General features: G+C 43.2%; 2 protein-coding genes across 4 annotated transcripts in view; one reads left to right on the top strand and one right to left on the bottom strand.

Annotated features, from left to right (window-relative positions):
- On the top strand, positions 1 to 12,142 carry LOC115168200 (tripartite motif-containing protein 16). 2 transcript variants are annotated; one of them, XM_029723252.1, is made up of 8 exons: positions 1 to 722; positions 6,149 to 6,244; positions 6,577 to 6,810; positions 8,883 to 9,033; positions 9,201 to 9,260; positions 9,342 to 9,404; positions 9,519 to 9,572; positions 9,688 to 12,142. In XM_029723252.1, exons 1-8 carry the CDS (start codon positions 108 to 110, stop codon positions 10,239 to 10,241), a joined length of 1,827 nt encoding a protein of 608 aa, XP_029579112.1. In that variant the 5' UTR covers positions 1 to 107; the 3' UTR covers positions 10,242 to 12,142. The 2 variants fall into 2 exon arrangements, with proteins under 2 accessions (XP_029579112.1, XP_029579113.1); XM_029723253.1 differs by having other exon boundaries at positions 9,750 to 9,841.
- Positions 10,764 to 26,957, bottom strand: part of plekhm2 (pleckstrin homology domain containing, family M (with RUN domain) member 2) — a 26,120-nt gene continuing 9,926 nt past the window's right edge. Inside the window, exons 9-20 of one of the 2 annotated variants that reach the window (XM_029723250.1) lie at positions 23,490 to 24,347; positions 22,229 to 22,298; positions 21,556 to 21,646; positions 19,695 to 19,759; positions 18,832 to 18,920; positions 18,431 to 18,563; positions 17,932 to 18,122; positions 16,947 to 17,012; positions 16,457 to 16,616; positions 15,364 to 15,543; positions 14,310 to 14,426; positions 10,764 to 14,147 (exon numbers count right to left, since the gene is read on the bottom strand). In XM_029723250.1, the coding sequence (XP_029579110.1) occupies positions 14,010 to 14,147; positions 14,310 to 14,426; positions 15,364 to 15,543; positions 16,457 to 16,616; positions 16,947 to 17,012; positions 17,932 to 18,122; positions 18,431 to 18,563; positions 18,832 to 18,920; positions 19,695 to 19,759; positions 21,556 to 21,646; positions 22,229 to 22,298; positions 23,490 to 24,347 (2,158 nt within the window). In that variant the 3' untranslated portion in view covers positions 10,764 to 14,009. The remainder of the gene's footprint in view (positions 14,148 to 14,309; positions 14,427 to 15,363; positions 15,544 to 16,456; positions 16,617 to 16,946; positions 17,013 to 17,931; positions 18,123 to 18,430; positions 18,564 to 18,831; positions 18,921 to 19,694; positions 19,760 to 21,555; positions 21,647 to 22,228; positions 22,299 to 23,489; positions 24,348 to 26,957) is intronic. The other variant, XM_029723251.1, reaches the window with a different exon arrangement.

The following is a 26,957-nucleotide window of genomic DNA, read 5'->3' on the forward strand; positions in this document are numbered from 1 at the left end:
GTTACAAGCTGCCACACTTCCTGATAGGTAACATTAGTCACAAAACTTCATGCTGAACCGGTGTTATAAAACAACAGGATTTATTATTTTTTATACACTTGGACAAAATGGCCTCTAAGCTGTGGACAAAGGAGGAAATTAGCTGTGCAGTCTGTTTGGACACCCTAACAGAGCCTACAACTCTTCCATGTGGACACAACTTCTGCCTCGACTGTATCAGAAAATGCTGGGATGAGAGTGGTAGTATCAGCAGCAGAAGCAACGCGGTTTCCTGCTGTCCTTACTGTCAAGAGACATTCAGATTGCGCCCCACACTGACTAAGAACTCAATGCTGGAAAAGATGGTGGAGAAGCTAAAGATTACTTTACTCGATACACCTCCTGGGTATGCGTACGACGGGCCTGAAGACGTGTTGTGTGACGTGTGTACTCTTCTAGGGTCCAGGAGGAAGGCAAAGGCTGTGAGGGCCTGTCAGGAGTGTAAGCTGTCCTACTGCCAGTCTCACCTTAGAGCCCACCTGGATATCCCTCTGTTACAGAAGCACACTCTGGTGGGTGTGGTGGTCAAGGAGCTGCAGCTGGAGAAGCTGTGTCCCCAGCATGACAAACCGCTGGACATGTACTGCAGACTTGAGAGGAGATGTATCTGTTCTCTGTGTGCAGTTGAGGAACACAAAAGCCATGAAACTGTCTCCACTGAGACTGAACGGGCCAAGAAACAGGTGGGTTTTCATAACCAAAGGACATTTGTATGTGGATAACTAAATAAATATTGTAAGTGAGCTTCTAGATTTGAGAAAGGGATAGGATGGGGAGAGGGGTAGACAGTGTCAGTGCCACTCATGCTGGGTCTCATGCTTTTACAAAAGTGGAGGAACGACAGATCCTTTGTGCGCATAAAAACAAAAAACTACGAGGTCATCCTTTATACAGTTACCATGACACCAACCACCAGCCAACAATGAAGAAACTAGCAAAAACGTACACAGTACAACTGCATTCTAAAAGCGTTGCATTCATTCTCGTGTCAGGAGCTCCTTATTTCCAGTAAGTCTCAAACTGGTTCATCCCTCATGAGTCCTGAATGTTATACTTCCTGATAGGTAACATTAGTCACAAAACTTCATGCTGAACCGGCGTTATAAAACAACAGTATCTATATACTGCTCAAAAAAATAAAGGGAACACTTAAACAACACATCCTAGATCTGAATGAAAGAAATAATCTTATTAACCTGTTGGGGGTAGGGGGCAGTATTTACACGGCCGGATAAAAAACGTACCCGATTTAATCTGGTTATTACTACTGCCCAGAAACTAGAATATGCATATAATTATTGGCTTTGCATAGAAAACACCCTAAAGTTTCTAAAACTGTTTGAATGGTGTCTGTGAGTATAACAGAACTCATATGGCAGGCAAAAACCTGAGAAGATTCCTTACAGGAAGTGGCCTGTCTGACCATTCCTTGAGCTTCTTGCCTCTGTTTATTGAAGACTGAGGATCTTTGCTGTAACGTGACACTTCCTACGGCTCCCATAGGCTCTCAGAAGGCGGGAAAAAGCTGAATGATGTAATTCCAGCCCCAGGCTGAAACACATTAGCGCTTTTGGCAAGTGGCCGATCAGAGGACAATGGGCTTAGGCGCGTGCACGAGGCGACCCCATGCTTTATTTTCTTTCGTCTTTTTACCTAAATGCAGATTCCCGGTCTGAATATTATCGCTTTTTTATGAGAAAAATGGCATAAAAATGGATTTTAAACAGCGGTTGACATGCTTCGAAGTACGGTAATGGAATATTTAGAATTTTTTTGTCACGAAATGCGTCGTGCTCGTCACCCTTCTTTACCCTTTCGGATAGTGTCTTGAACGCACGAACAAAACGCCGCTGTTTGGATATAACTATGGATTATGTGGGACCAAACCAACATTTGTTATTGAAGTAGAAGTCCTGGGAGTGCATTCTGACGAAGAACACCAAAGGTAATAACATTTTTCTTATAGTAAATCTGACTTTGGTGAGTGCTAAACTTGCTGGGTGTCTAAATAGCTAGCCCGTGATGACTGGGCTATCTACTTAGAATATTGCAAAATGTGCTTTCACCGAAAAGCTATTTTAAAATCGGACATATCGAGTGCATAGAGGAGTTCTGTATCTATAATTTTTAAAATAATTGTTATGCTTTTTGTGAACGTTTATCGTGAGTAATTTAGTAAATTTTTTGTAAATTCACCAGAAGTTTGCGGGGGGTATGCTAGTTCTGAACGTCACATGCTAATGTAAAAAGCTGTTTTTTGATATAAATATGAACTTGATTGAACAAAACATGCATGTATTGTATAACATAATGTCCTAGGTGTGTCATCTGATGAAGATCAAAGGTTAGTGCTGCATTTAGCTGTCTTCTGGGTTTTTGTGACATTATATGCTAGCTTGAAAAATGGGTGTCTGATTATTTCTGGCTGGGTACTCTGCTGACATAATCTAATGTTTTGCTTTCGTTGTAAAGCCTTTTTGAAATCGGACAGTGTGGTTAGATTAACAAGAGTCTTGTCTTTAAAATGGTGTAAAATAGTCATATGTTTGACAAATTGAAGTAATAGCATTTCTAAGGTATTTGAATAACGCGCCACAGGATTCCACTGGCTGTTACGTAGGTGGGACGATTTCGTCCCGCCGACCCTAGAGAGGTTAAATACTTTTTTCTTTACATAGTTGAATGTGCTGACAACAAAATCACACAAAAATAATCAATGGAAATCCAATTTATCAACCCATGGAAGTCTAGATTTGGAGTCACACTCAAAATTAAAGTGGAAAACCACACTGATCCAACTTTGATGTAATGTCCTTAAAACAAGTCATAATGAAACTCTGTAGTGTGTGTGGCCCCCACGTGCCTGTATGTTCTCCCTACAACGCCTGGGCATGCTCCTGATGAGGTGGCGGATGGTCTCCTGAGGGATCTCCTCCCAGACCTGGACTAAAGCATCCACCAACTCCTGGACAGTCTGTGGTGCAACATGGCGTTGGTGGATGGAGCGAGACATGATGTCCCAGATGTGCTCAATTGGATTCAGGTCTGGGGAACGGGCTGGCCAGTCCATAGCATCAATGCCTTCCTCTTGCAGGAACTGCTGACACACTCCAGCCACATGAGGTCTAGCATTGTCTTGCATTAGGAGGAACCCAGGGCCAACCGCACCAGCATATGGTCTCACAAGGGGTCTGAGGATCTCATCTCGGTACCTAATGGCAGTCAGGCTACCTCTGGCAAGCACATGGCCCCCCAAAGAAATGCCACCCCACACCATGACTGACCCACCGCCAAACCGGTCATGCTGGAGGATGTTGCAGGCAGCAGAATGTTCTCCACGGCGTCTCCAGACTCTGTCACGTCTGTCATGTGCTCAGTGTGAACCTGCTTTCATCTGTGAAGAGCACAGGGCGCCAGTGGCGAATTTGCCAATCTTGGTGTTCTCTGGCAAATGCCAAACTTCCTGCACGGTGTTGGGCTGTAAGCACAACCCCCATCTGTGGACGTCGGGCCCTCATACCACCCTCATGGAGTCTGTTTCTGACCGTTTGAGCAGACACATGCACATTTGTGGCCTGCTGGAGGTCATTTTGCAGGGCTCTGGCAGTGCTCCTCCTTGCACAAAGGCGGAGGTAGCAGTCCTGCTGCTGGGTTGTTGCCCTCCTACGACCTCCTCCACGTCTCCTGATGTACTGGCCTGTCTCCTGGTAGCGCCCCCATGCTCTGGACACTACGCTGACAGACACAGCAAACCTTCTTGCCACAGCTCACATTGATGTGCCATCCTGGATGAGCTGCACTACCTGAGCCACTTGTGTGGGTTGTAGACTCCGTCTCATGCTACCACTAGAGTGAAAGCACCGCCAGCATTCAAAAGTGACCAAAACATCAGCCAGGAAGCAAAGGAACTGAGAAGTGGTCTGTGGTCCCTACCTGCAGAACCACTCCTTTATTGGGGGTGTCTTGCTAATTGCCTATAATTTCCACCTGTTGTCTATTCCATTTGCACAACAGCATGTGAAATTTATTGTCAATCAGTGTTGCTTCGTAAGTGGACAGTTTGATTTCACAAAAGTGTGATTGACTTGGAGTTACATTGTGTTGTTTAAGTGTTCCCTTTATTTTTTTGAGCAGTGTATATATATTTTTTTATACACTGTGACAAAATGGCCTCTAAGCCGTGGACAAGGGAGGACATCAGCTGTCCAGTCTGTTTGAACACCCTGACAGAGCCTACAACTCTTCCATGTCGACACGACTTCTGCCTCGACTGTATCAGAAAATGCTTGGATGAGAGTGGTAGTATCAGCAGCAGCAACAAGGTTTCCTTCTCTCCTTATTGTCGAGAGACATTCTGCAGGCGCCCCACACTAAGAACTCAATGCTGGAAAAGATGGTGGAGAAGCTAAAGTAGATTTCTTTGCTTGACTGAAGACGTGGTGTGTACTCTTGTAGAGGCCGGGAGGAAGGCAAAGGCTGTCAAGGCCTGTCGGGAGTGTAATCTGTCCTACTGCCAGCCTCACCTTAGAGTCCACCTGGATAACCATCTGTTACAGAAGCACCAGGTATGCAAACTGCTGAGGGCTCAAAAAGATCACGGAAACATGCAAAAAAAAAAATCCCTGCTTGGGGGAAATGCAGATTTTAACTAATTAAACAAAAAATAATGATTTACATGATCAGTCTCTGTATAAAATAAAAATGTGAAAAAAACATTTTAAAGTAGAAATAGAATGAAACAAATATGCATTCTATTTTTGCTCTATAATAGTGGCCACTAGACATCGATCAAGTGCACAAGGCTACATGTGTGCAAAAATAACGTTCACTGAGTAAACAAGCAACGCCTCATTTTCACCGAATTCTCTCATTCTGAAAATTGACCACATACTGTAGAGGGAAAGCATTTGTTCACAGTAGTTCGTTCGTTAGCTAACTATAACTAGTTAACATTTCACACAGATTGCCAAGATCCAGTAAGCAACTAACGCTTTAAAACTTGAGGAACGGCAAGGAGTCATAGCGAATTGGTTAGGTTACTAACGTTAGCTCATCTGATGTTGTAACGTTAGCTGTCTGACTTTATTAGCCAGCTAATATTCACAACAAACTCAATTATTTGATCAATTAAGTTGGCTAATGCTCATAATTTCTCTGGCTAGCTATCAGATAAGCATCTTGCTAGCTGGTTCGAATTAACAATGCTAACAATACTTGGTACACCACACTTTCTCCCTCACCGAAAACTTTCCAAATGTCAGTGGTTTTCCGGTTACAGCTCATGAAGTACGCTTCATCACCTTCTCACCCCGGTCAGGCTTCTCACCTACCTCTTCTTTATCGTTCAGATAGACTCGCTGCTATAAGTTAACTGACAAACTGCCTTTTCACTCTCCCGCTGTCTTCCGCATTGATGCTGTAACCAGCAAATTGGTTGTCTCTTCAGTCGCGTGCTGCATTCTGTTGTTTATGTGAACGATTGGCTGAGCCTTGGATACAGCCAGTATTGTTCCCAACGCGCATCACTCGTTCGCATACAGCCAGTAGTCATCCAACACCCTGCTCGCCCAAACTTTTCTCATCGGATCTACACGAATCACGTAGGTCACCTATTTTGGATTCAAAACTGAGAATTTCAGCCGAAAAGTGACTAGTTTGCATCCCCGTAAGCACACTGGTGGGTGTGGTGGTCAAGGAGCTGCAGTTGTAGAAGCTGTGTTCCCAGCATGACAACCCGCTGGACATGTACTGCAGACTTGAGAGGTGTTTCTGTTCTCAAGGAACACAAAAGCCACGAAACTGTCTCCGCTGAGACCGAACGAGTCAAGCAGCAGGTGGGTTTTCATTTGTATGTGGATAATTAGATAAATATTGTCAATGAGTAGCTCCATGAACAAGACCTCTAGATATGCACAAGTGGAACATTTAAAGTAAATTAAAGTATGATCTGTTGGAACTAGAGTGGTAGGTGTGGGACAGTATGCAATGTTTTGAATACAGTTCTAACTCAAACCTACTGTTCTTAGGTCAGTATGGCCTACCATATTGCATGTTGGGGTGAGAATTATTATGACCTTCTTAACTGAAATGTATGAGTTTGTGCCTTAAGGCACTGCTGGCAGTGGAACAGAGAAAATCCAACAGTAAACTCCAGATGAAAGAGGAGCTGCTGACACAACTGGGAGATGCTGCGGGATCTCTTAAAGTGAGTTACAAAAAAGTAGACAACATTATTGAGCCACCATTCAGTTTGCCACCCTTCGGCATGCTGTGCCAGTGGAGGCTTGTCCAGGCAGGAGGATGGTCCTCATTAACATACCCTATGTTCCAAAATAGAGCCTTGATGATGACATGAAATAATTGACTAAACAACTAGGATGCTGTCGACTCAACAGAATATGATATGTAGGTTCCCATTCTCATACTAACATGCCACTTAGAATGCATGCCCGGACCATTGCTAAGTAGTACTATGGTAGAGTGGATATTGGAATAGAGCCCATGTCTGACTGTATACTGTACTCCCACTCCCTGTAGGGATTTGCACAAGCTGCAGTGGAGGTCAGTGACATGATCTTCGTTGAGCTGATCCACTCCCTAGAAAAGAGGAGAGCAGAGGTGAGGGACTCCATCAACAATAGGGAGAAGACTCTGGCTGCTCAGGCAGCAAGAGCAGAGACACGACTGAGACAGGACATAACAACACTGCAAAGGAGAAACAGCGATCTGGAGAAACTCGCCCAAACACAAGACAGCATACTTTTTATCCAGGTAACTTCTCTTTGGGACACACACACTCCATCCCCCAGGTGGTAGTGCCAACCGGGTCTCAATGCTGAGCCAAGTCTTTATAAGCCGACAGGTGCACGCAATTAAGGCTGCATTTAGATGGTACGAGGTAGACAGCAAACAGGATGTCATTGTTCTCAATGAGAATATGACGGTAAATGCCGTTGAGGCTGGCGGTGAATGCCGTCAGCCGCCATGGTAGATCAGCTTGGACTGGCCGACCAAGAGGTCAAGAAGGAGCTGGCCCTGGGCCTAAAGTCTCATGGGCGCATGTACAGTCGTGGCTAAAAGTTTTGAGAATGACACAAATATTAATTTCCAAAGTTTGCTGCTTCAGTGTCTTTAGATATTGTCAGATGTTACTATGGAATACTAAAGTATAATTACAAGCATTTCATAAGTGTCAAAGGCTTTTATTGACAATTACATGAAGTTGATGCAAAGAGTCAATATTTGCAGTGTTGACCCTTCTTTTTCAAGACCTCTGCAATCCGCCCTGGCATGCTGTCAATTAATTTCTTGGCCATATCCTGACTGATGGCAGCCCATTCTTTCATAATCAATGCTTGGAGTTTGTCAGAATTTGTGGGGTTTTGTTTGTCCACCCGCCTCTTGAGGATTGACCACAAGTTCTCATTGGGATTAAGGTCTGGGGATTTTCCTGGCCATGGACCCAAAATATCGATGTTTTGCTCCCCGAGCCACTTAGTTATCACTTTTGCCTTATGGCAAGGTGCTCCATCATGCTGGACAAGGCATTGTTCGTCACCAAACTGTTCCTGGATGGTTGGGAGAAGTTGCTGTCAGAGGATATGTTGGTACCATTCTTTATTCATGGCTGTGTTCTTAGGCAAAATTGTGAGTGAGCCCACTCCCTTGGCTGAGAAGCAACCCCACACATGAATGGTCTCAGGATGCTTTACTGTTGGCATGATACAGGACTGATGGTAGCGCTCACCTTGTCTTCTCCGGCCAAGCTTTTTTTCCGGATGCCCCAATCGGAAAGGGGATTCAGAGAAAATGACTTTACCCCGGTCCTCAGCAGTCCAATCCCTGTACCTTTTGCAGAATATCAGTCTGTCCCTGATGTTTTTCCTGGAGAGAAGTGGCTTCTTTGCTGCCCTTCTTGACACCAGGCCATCCTCCAAAAGTCTTCGCCTCACTATGCGTGCAGATGCACTCACACCTGCCTGCTGCCATTCCTGAGCAAGCTCTGTACTGGTGGTGCCCCGATCCCGCAGCTGAATCAACTTTAGGAGACGGTCCTGGCGCTTGCTGGACTTTCTTGGGTGCCCTGAAGCCTTCTTCACAACAATTGAACCGCTCTCCTTGAAGTTCTTGATGATCTGATAAATGGTTGATTTAGGTGCAATCTTACTGGCAGCAATATCCTTGCCTGTGAAGCCCTTTTTTGTGCAAAGCAATGATGACGGCACGTGTTTCCTTGCAGGTAACCATGGTTGACAGAGGAACAACAATGATTCCAAGCACCACCCTCCTTTTGAAGTTTCCAGTCTGTTATTCGAACTCAATCAGCATGACGGAGTGATCTCCAGCCTTGTCCTCGTCAACACTCACACCGGTGTTAACGAGAGAATCACTGACATGATGTCAGCTGGTCCTTTTGTGGCAGGGCTGAAATGCAGTGGAAATGTTTTTTGGGGGGATTCAGTTAATTTGCATGGCAAAGAGGGACTTTGCAATTAATCTGATCACTCTTCATAAAATTCTGGAGTATATGCAAATTGTCATCATACAAACTGAGGCAGCAGACTTTGTGAAAATGTATATTTGTGTCATTCTCAAAACTTTTGGCCACGACTGTACATTCAACACTTCGTCACATACATTTACTTCTCACATTTATGCACACATCAAATCAGGTTACAGACAGTTAACTAAGACCTCTAGACTTAGTGAGTGCAACAATATTAGCAGGCCCGTTATTGGTTCCGTAAATATACATAATAAGGAAGGTACGAGACCAAAAACTGAAATTATATCAAAAGAAAAAAAACCTAACTTATTGATTAATGCTTCTCTGGTCTCTGTAGAGGTGGCAACCCATCAGCCTGCTGCCGGATCGTGAACCTAGTGTTATCAGTGAAAGACATTCATTTGGACCTGTGATGTCAATTATCACTGAATTCAAGGAGCTGCTTGAGGACATGAATGTTGACTTATTAGAAAAGATTGAACAAGCAGGTTAGTAATGTAACCTAAACGTTTTACTTGTGAAATTGGTGGCAGCGGTGAAATTTTCTTCAGTCTATGAATTTTCAAATGCCGGAGGGTTCTGTTTAAATGGAAAGATAATACAAGAATACAAACTTACAATAACCTATTTGGGCATTTCTTGATCCTCTTCGCAGTTGCAAATGTGGACATTTTGGAATCTCCTGTACCCATGACCAAACCTCAGGGCAGGCAAGGTAAGACATTTGCCTCTAGTCCTTTTTCCTGCACAGCAAAGAATGAAAATAAAATCATGGATTTTCCACTTTTTCTTCAAGTGATGAGAGCCCATTCTGAATGCCAGCGAATGCCACCGGTGTCATTGCAAAGAGCATGGAGCAGTAAGTGTATCCTTATTTTCATTGCAGAATAAGGATCCTTATCGTTATTGAATGTGGACCCTAAAGTAGTCGAATGCCCAATCTTAACTAAAATACTAACACTCGTCTCTCCAGTGAGCAGAGCTATCACATTTGGAATTCCGAAGACCAGACCCGATTTCTTACACTGTGAGTCATTGTGACAGAGTTATGGCTTTGCATGTACAGTAAGGCTAGTTATAACAAGAAGGAATGTGAAAGAGAATAACCTAAACAGTGAAGACTGTTGTCTCTCTTTGTTCAGATGCTTTTCAACTCACTCTAGACACTGATACAGCACACCACAACTTGTGCTTCTCTGACCAGAACCGCAAGGTGACTCTGGTCAAGTCCAGAGGTAAATCCAGGACCAGGTCACGTCTCCCGAAGACCTTTGACTTCTGGGAACAAGTGCTGTGCTGGGAGGGCTTGACCGGTGCCCGTTACTACTGGGAGGCAGATTGGAGAGGCAAAGGAGTGTTCATTGGAGTGACCTATGAGAGCATTCAGAGGGGAGGCAGGGGACTAGAGTGTGGGCTGGGGTACAATGTAAAGTCATGGAGCTTACAGTGCTCTGACACCAATTACTCAGCATGGCACGATAACATTGAAACCAAGATCACTGCCAAGGTCTCATCCCCTAGAATAGGGGTTTATTTAGATCACAAAGCAGGAACTCTGTCTTTTTACAGCATCTCTGACTCCTCCATGATTCTGCTCCATAGTTTTTTGTCAGAGAACTTCTCAGAGCCACTGTATCCTGGTTTTGGTGTTGGGGTACAATCCTCATTGATACTTTGCCAATTGGAGAGACAATGACAATTGAGGACATAGACATGCCAATCACTCTTTGCAACTGACTTGTAAGATTGTTTAACATATTATTAGGCTATTTTGCATTCAGAACTACAATGATCCCAATCTGTTTTGTATCAAGCTGCTCAGTGCCATATTTCTTATTCTTAGCTATCCAATCCTTTCTGATCTACAAGTGCCAAGGGGTTATGGGGGCTTCTGGACATGGTATCCCTCATGGTGTTGATCAAGAGAATGCTTTAGTAGTAACCACAGTTAATAACTGTTACATTCCGGTACATAGATAGCGCTTCCAAAGACGCCTTATATTAATTTCAAAGAAACTAAAATCCAAACAAAAACACAGCAAAATTAAACCGAACCAAAACAGGAAACCAAAAAACGGCTGCTAAGAGAATAGCCTGGTCCTTACTCTCCATAGTCACAGTTAGAAGCCAGGCATCCACAGACGGCAGGGACTTTGTTCAATAACTTAGAACACCTGTGTTAAGGTCATTAAAACAAAGATTAGTTGTTGAAAAGCTATGGTTTGAATTTCTTTATTCATGTTCTATTCACAATTCTTTTTTTGTACAGTCGTTATTAGCAATATAAAAACACCAAATACATGCAGGTTTTAGTGTGATGATCACGGGTTATCATACAATAGAGCAATCCCATTAGTTTTATACATTTAAAAAAAAAAAATTTTTTAAAGACAGCTAAACATAATACAAAGAATATATAGATATAAAAACAAACGTAAAAATTATAAGTAGTCAATCAAAAGAAGTAATTCACCATTGGCCAGCAATGTCCAACATTTCAATTACTGTTCATAAAGACAAACTTCACTTAACTCTGGATATGAATCCAAGATGCTTCATATTTCCTTTCCTCAATCAAATATTGACTTAAATATCGCAATTGTACATTTCTCTAGAACATAATTTAACATTGTTACTTCCAGTGAGCTCTCTAACTCCACTGTTTAGAAAACTAAGGGATAAGTACCAACAAAAAATGGGGATATAAAATGACAGAAGTCAGTTGAAACTAAAATGGAGGACATGGTTTCTCTGGCTTGAGGTGTTGGGTCTTTTCTGCATGGGATCTAGGCTACTACATTTAAATTATTTGTAACATTTCTAACCTGAGATGCAAAATTCTGGGATGTCGGCTTCCCACGCCTACAGAAACAGTAGAATAGAGGCAAGACCACGTGGCACTTAAAATGCTCAAAGCAGAGAATGTTTAGTAATTCCGCCTATTACTATAATGCAAATGGAGGACAGGGAACACACACATTGAGTGTGTATTCACAACCCAGCAAATTAATTTCACTGATTCTTAATCATGTTCGATTAGAAGCCAGCAGCAGTATAAGGCCACATTCAAGAGTAGTGCTTTATTTGGTCAAAACAAGGCCTGAGGCCATTATCGCTAATCAAATTAAGTTAATGAAAAAGGACACATGATTATTAGGAGCAACAGGCAATGAAACTGAAATCCTCCAGAAACCTCCTGATGATTGAGGGAAATTCCACAGTAACAGAGTGATCCTGAGACTGAGTTTTCACATGAGACTGAGTTTTCACATGGGAAATAGTTAAAAGTAGTCCTTGTGCAGAGTTGTATGGTTTAACTTTGCAATCACTGGTTTTTGTTTGGCAAACATTTTAAAGTAACAAATCTGAGTCTTAGCATCACTCTGCCCTTGAGCAATTCCAGGATAGCCATAGCATTGGATAAATTCCCCTCTTGTCAACAGCAACACAAAAATCTTACTTTCACATAACATGTCTACATAAATAATTAGCTACATTGTCAAACAAATGAATGTGAGGATTTGCATTTATACATTGTAAGGGGTAAATTGGATTAATCTGATGACAAGTCATATGAATAAAGTAGTGTCATCTAGTTAAACTGATTTTTCTTCATTTACAAATGCATATGGACTGGTTGTACTATAACTACTGGACTAAAAGCAATGGTCTGTCATTGCGCAACAGAGTTTCCAGAGAAATAAAACTACAGGTTGTGCAATAAAGTAGGGATGCACTGATACCTCCACCTGTTGTAGAACACACTAACATTGACATATCCCACATCTTGACCAGGCCACTTGCAACACATACAGTACAATGACAGATACTCCCCTCATAAAAGATAGGTGTGTGCCAAATGACTAGAACAAACCACACAAAAATAAAAGCAAATATATCCCCTTTATAAATTGCATACAATTACACTCACATAAGTCGTGTTTCAAATGAACAACTATTTGCTCCCATTTGTGCTTAGATTTAAAAGCAGCACTGAACATGAACGTCACACAGAACCACAATGAACTTATCAGTACCCTCAAATAAAACCACCACAGCTGAAACCCAAAAGCAATGTGCAATCTCGCATTCAACAGCAAGTTACTCTCTCCTCTCATCCTTGTTAAAAGTGTATCCATGCTAGGTTAGAACATTCTCCACTCTGATACTTTAATACTAACTTTGACCATCCAACCCGACATAACTAAAAGGTGGAAAACCCAATGGTAAACCAAGATGGCCAACAAAGGCAAGAGATGTGTGCTGTAACTAATAGTGTATGTCACTTCAAGTGACTGAAGAATAACTATCACAACCTTTGCATGGGAGAGAAGGGTTTTGTTTGAGGTATTTGACAACAGACAAACCTATAAGTCGAAATCAATGTAGGTCTGGATTCATGGAGAGATGGGCAATGTACATTTGCGTAAGGACTGATATAAATATAAGTCAATACTATACCGCGCTTTACATATGCACTATACATGTAGTGTGGTGGTTAAGGTTCAAAAGAACCTCATATGTGAGTGAACGTCTTATTCTATAACGAGTGCACCTCCTCCCCTAACGGCCGACTCAACGACAAGAGGAAAGTCAAGCAGAACATACATACATACATACATACATACATACATACATACATACATATAGGGCTGGCACACAACAACTACACAGTATTGTGTAGCTGGCGATTATGGATGAAGACAGTCATGAAAATAAAATAACGCTAAAGAAAATGTATTTTTTACATTGAATGAGCTGACTGAAGACAGGACCACAGGCCTGTGCAGTTGAGTCCGTTTCAGAGGTAACATGGACTCTTTACAACATGATGAAACTTTGTTGCTCCTTGCTGAAACAAGCAAGACGTTTTAGCAACAGTCTTCAGTTGCCTAGGCAATGACCCTCCGCAGCAGCAGCACATGCAGTCAGGAGCGAAGGAGAGAAAATTAGTGTTTTTAAAAAAGTATATAAAAAACATTTTGCTACTCAAACAATTATAACAGTGACCGCAGTCATTTGCCTGACCAATAACCGTCATCCAAAATGCCATGACTGTCACTGCCCTACATACATATTTGTGCAAGGCCAGGAGTGTGAGCGGAGATTCAAACTGCTGTTTGTCTCGCAACATCCCATGAAGACACGTCCTCATATGCTTAACTTACCGTATACTCTTCATAATGTATGCACAACGGAGAGTGTGTTTCCCTCTATCTATATGGCTGTTGTCATAATTATATGTAACAGGTTTGGTGTGAATTCCATTCAAACTCAGTCACCCAGTTGAAATTAAATTTGACAATTGAACAAATCCACATAGAAAGTAATGGTACATTTTCTATACACTTGCAGAATTGATAACATTTGAATGCAACTAACTACGACCCTGATGTGTAGAGTAGGAATAGATAGGACAAAAGGCTTTCACTAATACTCCAATCTGTCCATCCACCTGTGTCTGTCAGCACCAGGGCTCTCTCTGGGCACGTCCCCGGGCCAGGCTGTCACTTCTCTGCCAGGCGCTCCTCATCAGAGCCAAGGCCTCGCCACAACGCTTCTGCACCGACGACTCTGACACCCTCCTACGAGGCAGACACACCTGGATCACATGAAAAGAAAAGAGGGTTAAAAAGAAAGTGCGAGAGACAAAGAGCAAAAGAGGGATAGAGACATAGGGAAATCATGTTATTGAGCTGATCCTTTTTTACTGTGATCCTTGCCTGTCTCAAAACCGTTCCTCTTCGATCCTTCTCTCCCTTACCTGGAAAATGTCTCTCCAGGCACTCTCTAGCGCCCCCAGCAGGCGGTCTCTTTCCTCACATCCGCTGAAGTACAACACCCAGGGAGGCAGGAACTGAGCCCTGTCCACTGCAAACTCCTATACACAGAGATAATAATTATGGCAAGAGAGATACAGAGAGAGAGTAGAGCATAAGAGAGTGTTCAGTTAAACAATTCAAAGGCAGTGCTACCAAATACTAATTGAGTGTATGTAAACTTCCGACCCACTGGGAATGTGATGAAAGAAATGAAAGCTGAAATAAATCACTCTCTACTATTATTCTGACATTTAACATTATTAAAATAAAGTGGTGATCCTAACTGAGCTAAGACAAGGAATTTTTACTAGGATTAAATGTCAGGAATTATGAAAAACGGAGTTTAAATGTATTTGGCTAAGGTGTATGTAAACCTCCGACTTCAACTGTATGCGAGAGTGGATTCTCGGCCCTCACTAGCATGAAAACTAAATACAGGCACAGACTGTGTGTGGAAAATTATTTAAGACAGACTTTCCAATACAACATTGCAAAGTTATGAGCATCCTTTCAAGCACACCCTTCTCATTTACCTGTGGTGAGTTATTCACAATTTTCGATTAACAAATAAGGTTTTACATGTAAGATGGTTAAATAAAGAGCAAAATTATTGATTATTATTATTTGTGCCCTGAGAGCTCTTGTGACTTCCCACGAGCCGGGTTGTGACAAAAACTCACACTCCTCCTTATGTTTAATAAATGTATCGAATAGGTGTGTGTGTTGCAGGCTTACAATTATGGCAAAAAACAACATTTGAAAGTGCGCTGACCCTGGTGCTAGAGGGGGTAGACAGCTGGAGGTTGAATGTTTGAAGGGATACGGGACTACAAACAAAGTTTGGGAACCACTGATCTACAAGATTCTTCATATAATTAAAATGCTTTTATAGTGGTGGCATGTTCAATAGAACAAATTCAATTTTAATTGAGACACAAAGAGAAAAGACTAGAGGGCACAGGCAAGTGAGGACAAGGCAGGCGTGAGGTGACTCACAACAACACAGTACTCTTTGTCATCCTCCAGGCTGACAGCAGTGACGTCAGAGAGATCAGCTCCGCCCAGCGAGCGGAAGAAGCTAGTCTGGCAGTCCTGGTGGCATGTCAGCAGCTTCCTGTCCGTCACCACCAGGCAACAAGGAATACACGGTGTGGGGGCCACGCCCTGGGGGATCACCTGAAGACAGAAGAGAGGTTTAATGGATAAAAACAGCTATGGTGGGGGGTGATATAGGGAAACCAGTCTAATTTATTGATAAAATACAGATATACTTAGCCTATGTAGTTCAGAGCTACTGTTAAAATGACAGGTTTTTTTCTGGACCAAAATCTGGCTTAGGTGGTGGGCGTGGCAGGGTCGTGGCCAATGACGCGGTTTTAGACGCCCTCCTCTTGGCTGCAAAATGTAGCTTTTAAAGCAAATTTCCTGCAATTCTACAGATCTTTCCATGGGGCCGAGAGAAAATGTGCTATTTTAAAGCAAATTTCCTGCAATTCTACACATTTTGCCATGGCTTATGCTATCCGAGTGACTCAAACATAACAAAATCAATGGGGGCCCATGCCATGACAAAAATATTGTTCGTTCTCAAAGATCTTTTTGAAAAAGTATATTAGGTCCATTATGATTTCAACATACTTTATATCTGGTTTAAATCGTTTAAGGTTACACTGAAAACCTTTTTCTATCCCGGAAATGTTTATATAAAAACAATATTTTAAAAAAGTTTGGACATAGACGGTACAAAAAAATAATAATAATAATAAAAAAAAAAATTCTATGCAGAAAAACCCCTGATCTAAATGAAAACAAACATATTTCTGATTTAAAAATCAGAGAAAGATCCATTTTCTGCAGTGAATCTTTGATTGAACCTGGAGGAACTGAACTCAATGTAGGGAGATAGGGAATGACATGGTGTGGGACAGTTCATGCAAAAATATGTTTTTAATCTAGTAGGGTTTTCTTCCCCTCATGGCAATAGCATGGCAAAATCTGCACGGTCGGCCATGTTCACTCTCATTATTCTCACGGTGCAGTGTGTATCTGTGTCAGAGTGTAGCGTGTGTGCGTGTGTGTATGCCCTCACCCCTTTGGAGACGGACTGGCAGAGCACCAGCATCCAGTCGGCCATGTCTCCCTCATTGTCGGCGCTCAGCTCCAGAGGAGGCCGCTCTGTGAGGATCACCTGGAAGGCATGAGGCTGCTCTGTGCTGTTGGAGCGCCGGCAACCTCCGCAGTACTCACCCCTGAGAGAGCGATGAAGACCGAGGAAGGGTGGGAGAGAGCACACAGAAGATGGTCAAACAACAATGAAAATAGGAAAAGTCAATCATAGCCTACTATTTACAAAAATATATATTTTCATAGCGATAGATACCGACCTATTGGTATTGTCAAATTATGACTTTGGAAAATTCAGCAAAATAAGTGCAATCACCTATGTTTGAACCCAGTGCATTTGTCCAAACAACTTTATCCATAAAAGCTCTAGTCACAGATCCATTCCCTTGTGGAAATTATCCCATCATAAACAGACACAACACACATGTTGCAGTAACACAGGATGCATGCCTTACCCCATAGTGATGGACATCAGTGGTGTCCCATCAGTCTTCTCTGTATACTGGTAGAGAACCCCTTTGCTGAACAAGGACAAGAGGAACACATACTGAAATATATTTAAGCAATAAGGCCCAAGGGGGTGTGGTATATGGACAATATACTACGGCTAAGCCGTTAGACCCCCAAACCCGAGGTGCCTTATTGGCATTTTAAAAAGGTTACCAATGTAATTAGAACAGTAAATAAGTAGTTTTGCTTCATACCCGTGGTATATGGCCTCATATACCAAGGCTTTCAGCCATTCAGCATCCAGGGCTTGAACAACCCAGTTTAGAATCTTGCTTTGAGCACAATGAGATGTGCAAATGTATAATTATATTATTACATTGAATATTGCAGCTACATTAAAATAAGAACAGGAATGTGTAACATGTTATATGGGTACTGTAGCTGTGCTTCAACCTGTTCAAGTAAAGTTACACATAACATTCTATAACAAACGTAATAGAAGGCAGATATATCGGTAACACTTCCTGGTAAACGCATCCAGGTATAACGCTTTATTACTTGTTATAAGCAAGTACGATGTCTTATTATAAGGGTTATATTAAAGGTGCAATATGTAGCTTTGTGGGCAACCCAACCAAATTCACACAGAAATGTGAGTTATAGATCCGTCATTGTTATTGAAAGTCTTATATGCGATAGATCTGTTTTATGGGCGTTATTTTTATGCTTACAGTCCTTAACTTTTGTTTTTGCGTCTTTTTTTTTTACTTTCGGTTTTGTACACCAGCTTCAAAACAGCTAAAGATACAATATTTTTGGTTATTGAAAATATATTACACAGAGGTTTAGACGTTACAATAGTTCTCTACACTGCTTGTTTCATCACATAAACAGAAATTAGGCAATCAGTTTAGAACTTTAGCAACCATGCAATGGCAGAGTGATTTCAGCATATTGCTCCTCTAAAAGCCTATGGCTGCCAATACATACCTCAGTACGAGGTAACAGCTCTTCCACAGCTCCTTGCCCAGGTAGGTGGTGCATGCTCTGTAGAGTAGGGGGCCCTCTTTAGTGCTGGACGAGTCCCCAGTGCCCACCAGGGCTGTCTGGGTGGCCAGAGTCACATCCATGGGGTCCTCCCAGTGGACCAAAGAATACAGGCGGATGATCACTTGAGATACCTACACAGACACAACGTGTCATTACACAATTGTATCCCTTGTCTATTACACATTGTTGTACATGTGTTGAGTTGGTGATGTCTGTGGCTAGTCATAGCTATGCCTATAACCACTCCATAAGATCCATAATTGAGAGTTAAGTGTGTATTGTAATGTGATTCCAATCAAAATAAGACTTCACTTCATGAGAGCATAAAATCAGTATACAAGCATTCTTTCAAAATGAAATGTCTTTATTTATATATTTTAGAAATGATGGATGTGTGCAGGCCCAGCTAGGTGAGACAGCAAAAATTGGTGGTCCTCACCTCACAGTGGGACTCCTGGGAGACAAACTTGGTGAGGGCCAGTTTCTCCATGGTGGCGTCGGTCAGCACAGAGGGGTAGGGGGGCTCCCTGCACCCCTTTATCATGGCCGACGTCAGGGCTGCCAAAAAACAGCTGGGGAAGAGAGAGAGAAAAAAAAGAGGATGGTGGGTTCAAAGAGAGAGGGAGGGATAAAGAGTGACTTATTCTGCTTCTCTTCTCCTTCACTCATACTGATAAGGAAACATAAGTGAGAGCATGCCAACTAGGAAGTTGCTTTCCACAGTCCAGTCCTTTAGAATTAGCACAGATGGAGGAAAGGAGATGGTGAGAGGAAGCCACTTTAGACTATGGAGATGCCGCCAGGGAGAAGGAGAGAGAGCAGAGGAGAGGAGGCACTCACACAGTAAGCGATGAGTCGGCCGTGTCAAGGAGGAACTGCCGTCTTCTGTTGGTGCACACCAGCAGGAATGTCTGCTGGTCCAAGCCCACCTGAGAGACAGACAGAGACAATAACACAGCACAACTTAGTGGACTGGACATTGACAGTAACTCTTCCTTCTTGTCGTTTTCCCCTCTTCTGTCTATCAGCTTTTTAGGTGGAGGTCTTGTTGCAGCAATGTGCAATATAAAAGCCATCTTTTCATTTTTTATACCCATAGACTTCCGGTCACTTCCCCAGTCAGTTCATCAGACTCTGGGGAAGTAAATAAAAGGGCCTCATAGCCAAAATCTCAAAGTATCCCTTCAAGGCTTCTTTCATGCACTTCCCTCATACAGTCCAAAGGACTTGATAGCCTAACATTATATGGTGGCATCAACCCTATTTGGAAAATCAAACTCATTACAAGACTCTAGTCCATAAAATAAGCATTGTAATTTTTCTTTTGGTAAATTGCTACCGCTGCACATATGCCTATAAAAGATCTACTACAATTTGCATGTGAACATTTGAATGACAGACAGTTGAATGACAGAAAGTCACAGAGTCAAAGGTTTTCAAATTGGTTGCATGATTGCCGGCCATGTTGGAATTCCCATAAACAATGACTGGGACAACGTGAACCTAGTAAACTCATCATGAACCATCTGACCTCAGGAACGTTGTGACACTGTGACCCTGAAGCTAAACATTGACCAAGACAACCCTAAAGATAAAACTTGAAGAAAAACGATTGTGTCTTTGCAGCCATTCAACATTACAAGAAACCAGTCACAGACAATCCTGACACTAGACAACATATCCCAGCAGTATAGACAACTTACAGAGACAAAGTCCAACTCATTGTATGAGATGGCATCCTCTACTGTATAGGGCTTTTCCGCTGCACCTGAAAGAGCAAGAGAGAGTGAGCGTTTGAGTGTGGGATGAACAAACAGACAGCTACAGTGCATTCGGAAAGTATTCAGACCCCTTGACTTTTTCCACATCTTGTTGCGTTACAGCCTAATTTTAAAATTGATTACAATACCCTATAATGACTAAGCAAAAACAACTGAAATATCACATTTACACAAGTCAGGGCAAAATATTTAATGGCTGGCTGCCTTTTGACTTTGCTTGTCACGCTCTATCCTATCTATCTGCAGTGCATTTGGAAAGTACTCAGTACTTTGTTGAAGCACCTTTGGCAGCAATTACAGCATTGAGTGTTCTTGGGTATGACGCTACAAGCTTGGCACACCTGTATTTGGGGAGTTTCTCCCATCTCTGTAGATCCTCTCAAGGATCCTCGCTGCACAGCTATTTTCAGGTCTCTCCAGAGATGTTAGATCAGGTTCAAGTCTGGGCTCTGGCTGGGCCACTCAAGGACAATAAGAGACACTTGTCCCGAAGCCACTCCTGTGTTGTCTTGGCTGTGTGCTTAGGGTCGTTGTCTTGTTGGAAGGTGAACCTTTGCCCCAGTCTGAGGTCCTGAGCGCTCTGGAACAGGTTTTCATCAAGGATCTCTCTGTATTTGCTCTGTTCATCTTTCCCTCGACACTGACTAGTCTCCCAGTCCCTGCCGCTGAAAAACATCCCCACAGCATGATGCTGCCGTGCAATGCATCACCCTAGGGATGATGCCAGGTTTCCTTCAGACGTGACGCTTGGCATTCAGGCCAAAGAGTTTAATCTTGGTTTCATCAGACCAGAGAATCTTGTTTCTCATGGTCTGAGAGTCTTTTAGGTGCCTTTTGGCAAACTCCAAGTGGGCTGTCATGTGCCTTTTACTGAGGAGTGGCTTCCATCTGGCCACTCTACCATAAAGGCCTGACTGGTGGAGTGCTGCAGATGGTTGTCCTTCTGGAAGGTTCTCCCATCTCCACAGAGGAACTCTGGAGCTCTGTCAGAGTGACCATCGGGTTCTTGCTCACCTCCCTGAACAAGGTCTTTCTCCCCGATTGGTCAGTATGGCTGGGCAGCCAGCTCTAGTCAGTGTCTTGGTGTTTCCAAACTTCTTCAATTTAAGAATGATGGAGGCCACTGTGTTTTTGGAGACCTTCAATCGTGCAGAAATGTTTTGGTACCCTTCCCCAGATCTGTCCCTCGACACAATCCTGTCTTGGAGCTCTACGGACAATTCCTTTGACCTCATGGCTTTGTTTTTGCTCTGACATGCACTGTCAAAAGTGGGAAATTAAATAGACAGGTGCGCCTTTCCAAATCATGTCCAATCAATTAAATTTACCACAGGTGGACTCCAATCAAGTTGTAGAATGGAAACAGGGTGCACCTGAGCTCAATTTTGAGTCTCATAGCAAAGGGTCTGAATACTTATGTAAATAAGGTATTTGTTACTTTTTTTTAAATACATTTTGCAAATTTGATAAAGAACTGTTTTTTCTATGTCATTATGGGGTATTGTGTAGATTGATGAGAAATTTTTATTTATTTAATACATTACAGCCTTATTCTAAAATGTAACAAAATGTGGAAAAGTCAAGTGGTCTGAATACTTTCCAAATGCACTGTAGATAGATAGGATAGAGCATGACAAGCATGACAAGCAAAGTCAAAGGCAGCCATTAAAAATAAATGTAATGACCATCACACAAAGACAGAGACACAGAGAGAGAGAGAGATATAGATAGAAACAGTAAAAAAATAGAGTATCTGAGAGCGTGATGAGCAGTAAACCCTCACCTTTCCTCAGCAGGTAGATGTAACAGTCAGTCAGCAACAGGTAGAGAGGCTGCAAGTCCCCCTCCATGTGACCTGTGCTCATCCTCACCATCTGGGAACAGACAGAACTAAACACTCAGGACTGCACCGCTCCCGAGTCGCACAGCGGTCTAAGGCACTGCATCTCAGTGCTAGAGGCGTCACTACAGACCCTGGTTCGATTCCAGGCTGTATCACAACCGGCCATGATTTGGAGTCCCATAGGGTGGCGCACAATTGGCCCAGCGTCATCCGGGTTAGGGTTTGGCCGTCATTGTAAATAAGAATTTGTTCTTAACTGACTAGCCTAGTTAAATAAAGGTTCAATTTAAAATATACACTGCAAAGCATACTAATAGCACTTGTTTATTCACCAATATATTTTAATCATTTTTTCCCAGATATGTATTCAGAATGGACATGGTTGTGAGGCTGTGGCAGCGTCCCGATTCTCCATGCTTCTCCTAGTGTGCGGTTTCACACTCCCATTCAAGGATTTAAATGCTTTGTATTGGAGGGAAATTCCACTATTGTTAAATCCATGAAAGGGAGTGTTTAAATCCAGAGCACTAGCTCAAATGATCACAATGTATGGCCTTTACACCCCCTCACCCCCCCACCCAACATAATATACCACAGTGAAACAGAGGCCTACCTTGAAGAGCTGCTCCTCGTTCTCTCTGAAGACGTGGATCATGAGCAGCAGCAGGTGATTGTTGTCCACCCTGAAACGGCCACACAGAATCAGCACACCACTGTGGCTAAAGAATTGCCCAAAAAATAGGCTTAAAGGTCCATTGTGTAATTTGGTGTACGACCTGACTGATTTCAGATAAAAATGTGAATTATACATCTTTCATTACGATTGCTTCCCGTCCGTAAGTTTCATTTTACTTTCATTTTGCTCAAAAGGCTTAAGACTTCAAAAAGAATGAAACTCATTTATTTTGAGTCAATTTAAGCATCAGTACGTGAATCAAAGTAAATGAACGTAAAAAATACCCATTAAAATCAATCAGTTTTCAATTAGAGAGATTGAGACGCATCGTATCCATCTCAATCCTCCATAACTGCTTATGTTACACCTCCGCATCTGCAGTGAAAGGTGGTGGAGCTAGAGCGGTGTTTGTCAAACCATGAGACATACTTATAATCGGTCTTCTCACAAAAACATCTGTAGCTTCCGAACCGTTTGACCTACAAAATCGTATGACCCCTCTCTGGAAAGGGGAGACCCACACGAGTGAGGGTACTCGTCTGAAGTCGGAACTGTCTATGTGCCAACTTCTGTTTTTAGAATCCAAAAATATTTAGGCTACAAACTAATGTGACCCCACTTGTCACAATGTTCTCCGTTTTGCCCTACGTTCCCCACAAGTGTCACGGGACTAATCTGAAGGTAACCGGTACTGATTAAAATTATCAATTATTTTTAACCAGGGACCTCTCGCACCCTAAGCCATAATCATACACCTATAGCAACGATCTGTTTGGTCAAAGAATTTTCGCTTTCCACAAAAATGACAGTCAGGATATGAATCGATGTCTCCATGTTGCTAATGAGCTGCTAGTGGTGAGCATAGCTGCCTTCCAAGCAGTTGACCAGGGTTCGATTCCCGAGCCAATGCAGAGCATGAGGTATTCACTAGTTTTATGGGCTGGATGTCATTTCAACTTCATACAGCAATATTATAAACAATATTTTTGGTTATTAAAAATGTTTTTCTAAGTAGTTTAGATGGTACAATGATTCTCTTCACTATACATTGCTTGTTATGTCACAAACTGAAATCAGGCGGACATTAAAACATTTTAGAAACCAGAAATTGGGTGAGCTAAATTCGACATATTGCACCATTAAAAAAAGGTTTCATTCATGGTTCACCTAAAAATGTGTTAAGTAACCCTCAACTCACTTGAATTCTGCAGGATGAGAGTTTTCCGTTGGACTGAACCTGTCCTCTTCCGTCTCCTCTTCAGTTTCTCCAGCAGCCAATCCATTCTCAACCATTACTGCCTCATCCTTTTCCTCCTCATCACTCTCTTCCTCCTCTAGGGAGGGGTCCTGTCCTGGCGGTGCCTCTGCCTCAACTTCATGGCCACCAAGACTAGCCTGCGACTGGCCATGCCCTGCAGTGTCATGGTGGCCACTACGCAGGGCAGCAGCGTCTGGACTGTTGGGGGTAAAGCAGTAAAAGTCTGCAGGAGCCGGGGGGGCCTGCAGGAAGTTGGGACTCGGGGCCAGAGCAGGGCGCAGCAGGGGGGGGACCCTGGCTTCCGGGTCAGGCGGCTCACCCATCGAATTCCCTCGAAAGGGCTGCTGCCCCGGGGGCTGCGGATTGGCTTCAAGGCTGGCGGAGGAGGGCCTTCTGGGGAGGGAACTCTGCTGGGTTTTCTCCCCCTCCTCTTCCTCTCCAGCTGGTCGCCCCCAGGTCTTACCCCCATCCAGAGCACCGTTGAGCCGGTCCATGACGTCACGTAGGGGCTGGCCAACGCTGTCCATTGAGGTGTCGGTCATCTCCGGCAGCCGCAGGAGGCCCTCTGACTCCTCCTCCTCCCCCCTCCTGCTGCTCCTCCTCCTCACCGTCTCGGCCCCTGAGCCCTGCAGCAATCCCACAGAGGGGCTCCAGGTGTCTCCTTCTGGTCCCTCACATCCAGCCGGGGCTCTCTCGTCTGCCTCCGCCTGCTCGAAGGCCACTGTGTTCTGGTCACCGCTCACCGTGGAGCTTTTCACGCTACAGCGCTTCTTGGATGGCTTCCTTCTTCTGGCCATCCTGGTGGAAAAAGAAACAACCACGTCATAATGAGTAGTTCATGTGTACTCTTATTGGGCCCATTGGATAAATTAATCACATTTCCCAAGCCATAGAGTTACAAGGCTTGCTGACCTATATGTGTGTGCTAATAAATCAAATATTTGTCACATGCGCCGAATACAACAGGTGTAGACCTAACAGTGAAATTTGGGATGCACCGATATGACATTTTTGGCCAATACCGATATTTTCCTTGCCAAAAGAAAACCGATACCAATAACAGATATGAAACATTTTTGCGGCCTTTTAAGCAGTCTAGTACAGTTAAAAAGTTCTCTCTTACACAGCGGTCTAAGGCACTGCATCTCAGGGCAAAAAGCGGTCACTACAGTCCCTGGTTCGAATCCAGGCTGTATCACATCCGGACGTGGTTGGGAGTCACGTAGGGCGGTGCACAATTGGCCCAGCATCGTCCGGGTTTGGCCAGGGTAGGCCGTCATTGTAAATAAGAATTTGTTCTTAACTGACTTGCCTAGTTAAATAAAAAAGGTCACACACACACACACACACACACCAAAAACGTATTTTGTTGGCATTTACGTATGTCCCCCGTTTCCATCGTGTCCAGCTGTGTATGTAACATTTCACGGAAACCCTGTTTCTTGTCTGCATCAAAGTAGCTGTCCTTGTACCTAGATCCAAGCATGGTGGCGACACAGTAGAGGCTCAGAGAGAATGCCACCGAATCGCTTGTTCACAGCCTCGAGTAGTTTTGTATGTTTTAACCCGACGGTTGGTGTCGGCAGTTTTGTTGAGCAGGAGTTTCAATGCCATGACAGAGGGTATCACGTCTGCTGCAGACGTAGTTGATCAGCTTATTTCTCCAGTCAGTTGTTGGCGCTAGGAGTACAGTGAGGGAAAAAATTGGATCCCATTCTGATTTTGTACGTTTGCCCACTGACAAAGAAATGATCAGTCTATAATTTTAATGGTAGGTTTATTTGAACAGTGAGAGACAGAATAACAACAAAAAAATCCAGAAAAATGCATGTAAAAAATGTTGATAAATTGATTTGCATTTTAATGAGGGAAATCAGTATTTGACCCCCTCTCAATCAGAAAGATTTCTGGCTCCCAGGTGTCTTTTATACAGGTAACGAGCTGAGATTAGGAGCACACTCTTAAAGGGAGTGCTCCTAATCTCAGTTTGTTACCTGTATAAAAGACACATGTCCACAGAAGCAATCAATCAGATTCCAAACTCTCCACCATGGCCAAGACTAAAGAGCTCTCCGAGGATGTCAGGGACAAGATTGTAGACCTACACAAGGCTGGAATGGGCTACAAGACCATAGCCAAGCAGCTTGGTGAGAAGGTGACAACAGTTGGTGTGATTATTCGCAAATGGAAGAAACACAAAAGAACTGTCAATCTCCCTCGGCCTGGGGCTCCATGCAAGATCTCACCTCGTGGAGTTGCAATGATCATGAGAACGGTGAGGAATCAGCCCAGAACTACACGGGAGGATCTTGTCAATGATCAAGGCAGCTGGGACCATAGTCACCAAGAAAACAATTGGTAACACACTACGACGTGAAGGACTGAAATTCTGCAGCGCCCGCAAGGTCCCCCTGCTCAAGAAAGCACAAATACATGCCCGTCTGAAGTTTGCCAATGAACATCTGAATGACTCAGAGGACAACTGGTGAAAGTGTTGTGGTCAGATGAGACCAAAATGGAGCTCTTTGGCATCAACTCAACTCGCCGTGTTTGGAGGAGGAATGCTGCCTATGACCCCAAGAAACACCATCTCCACCGTCAAACATGGAGGTGGAAACATTATGCTTTGGGGGAGTTTTTCTGCTAAGGGGACAGGACAACTTCACCGCATCAAAGGGACGATGGACGGGGCCATGTACCGTCAAATCTTGGGTGAGAACCTCCTTCCCTCAGCCAGGACATTGAAAATGGGTCGTGGATGGGTATTCCAGCATGACAATGACCCAAAACACACGGCCAAGGCAACAAAGGAGTGGCTCAAGAAGAAGCACATTAAGGTCCTGGAGTGGCCTAGCCAGTCTCCAGACCTTAATCCCATAGAAAATCTGTGGAGGGTGCTGAAGGTTCGAGTTGCCAAACGTCAGCCTTGAAACCTTAATGACTTGGAGAAGATCTGCAAAGAGGAGTGGGACAAAATCCCTCCTGAGATGTGTGCAAACCTGGTGGCCAACTACAAGAAACATCTGACCTCTGTGATTGCCAACAAGGGTTTTGCCACCAAGTACTAAGTCATGTTTTGCAGAGGGGTCAAATACTTATTTCCCTCATTAAAATGCAAATCATTTGATAACATTTTTGACAAGCGTTTTTCTGGATTTTTTTGTTGTTATTCTGTCTCTCACTGTTCAAATAAACCTACCATTAAAATTATAGACCGATCATTTCTTTGTCAGTGGGCAAACGTACAAAATCAGCAGGGGATCAAATACTTTTTTCCCCTCACTAGATGTTCATGTTTCCAAGTTTCAAACATGTTCTCAAATGCCATTGAAATGGCAGCAGCGGTATGAGAACCAGCACATTCTTAAGTATGCAATACGGCTTTTCTCAGTACGAAATCCTCGTCGA

This window comes from Salmo trutta, chromosome 30 (genome assembly GCF_901001165.1).
Source record: "Salmo trutta chromosome 30, fSalTru1.1, whole genome shotgun sequence".
Lineage (NCBI taxonomy): Eukaryota > Metazoa > Chordata > Actinopteri > Salmoniformes > Salmonidae > Salmo > Salmo trutta.

Bases quoted from the DNA above. Each gene is read 5' to 3' on its own strand.
- LOC115168200 (XM_029723252.1), top strand. From the start codon at position 108: ATGGCCTCTAAGCTGTGGACAAAGGAGGAAATTAGCTGTGCAGTCTGT. The intron at 723-6,148 runs GTGGGTTTTCAT...TTGTGCCTTAAG, and splicing joins CTGAACGGGCCAAGAAACAG to GCACTGCTGGCAGTGGAACA. The intron at 9,034-9,200 runs GTTAGTAATGTA...TCCTCTTCGCAG, and splicing joins AGAAAAGATTGAACAAGCAG to TTGCAAATGTGGACATTTTG.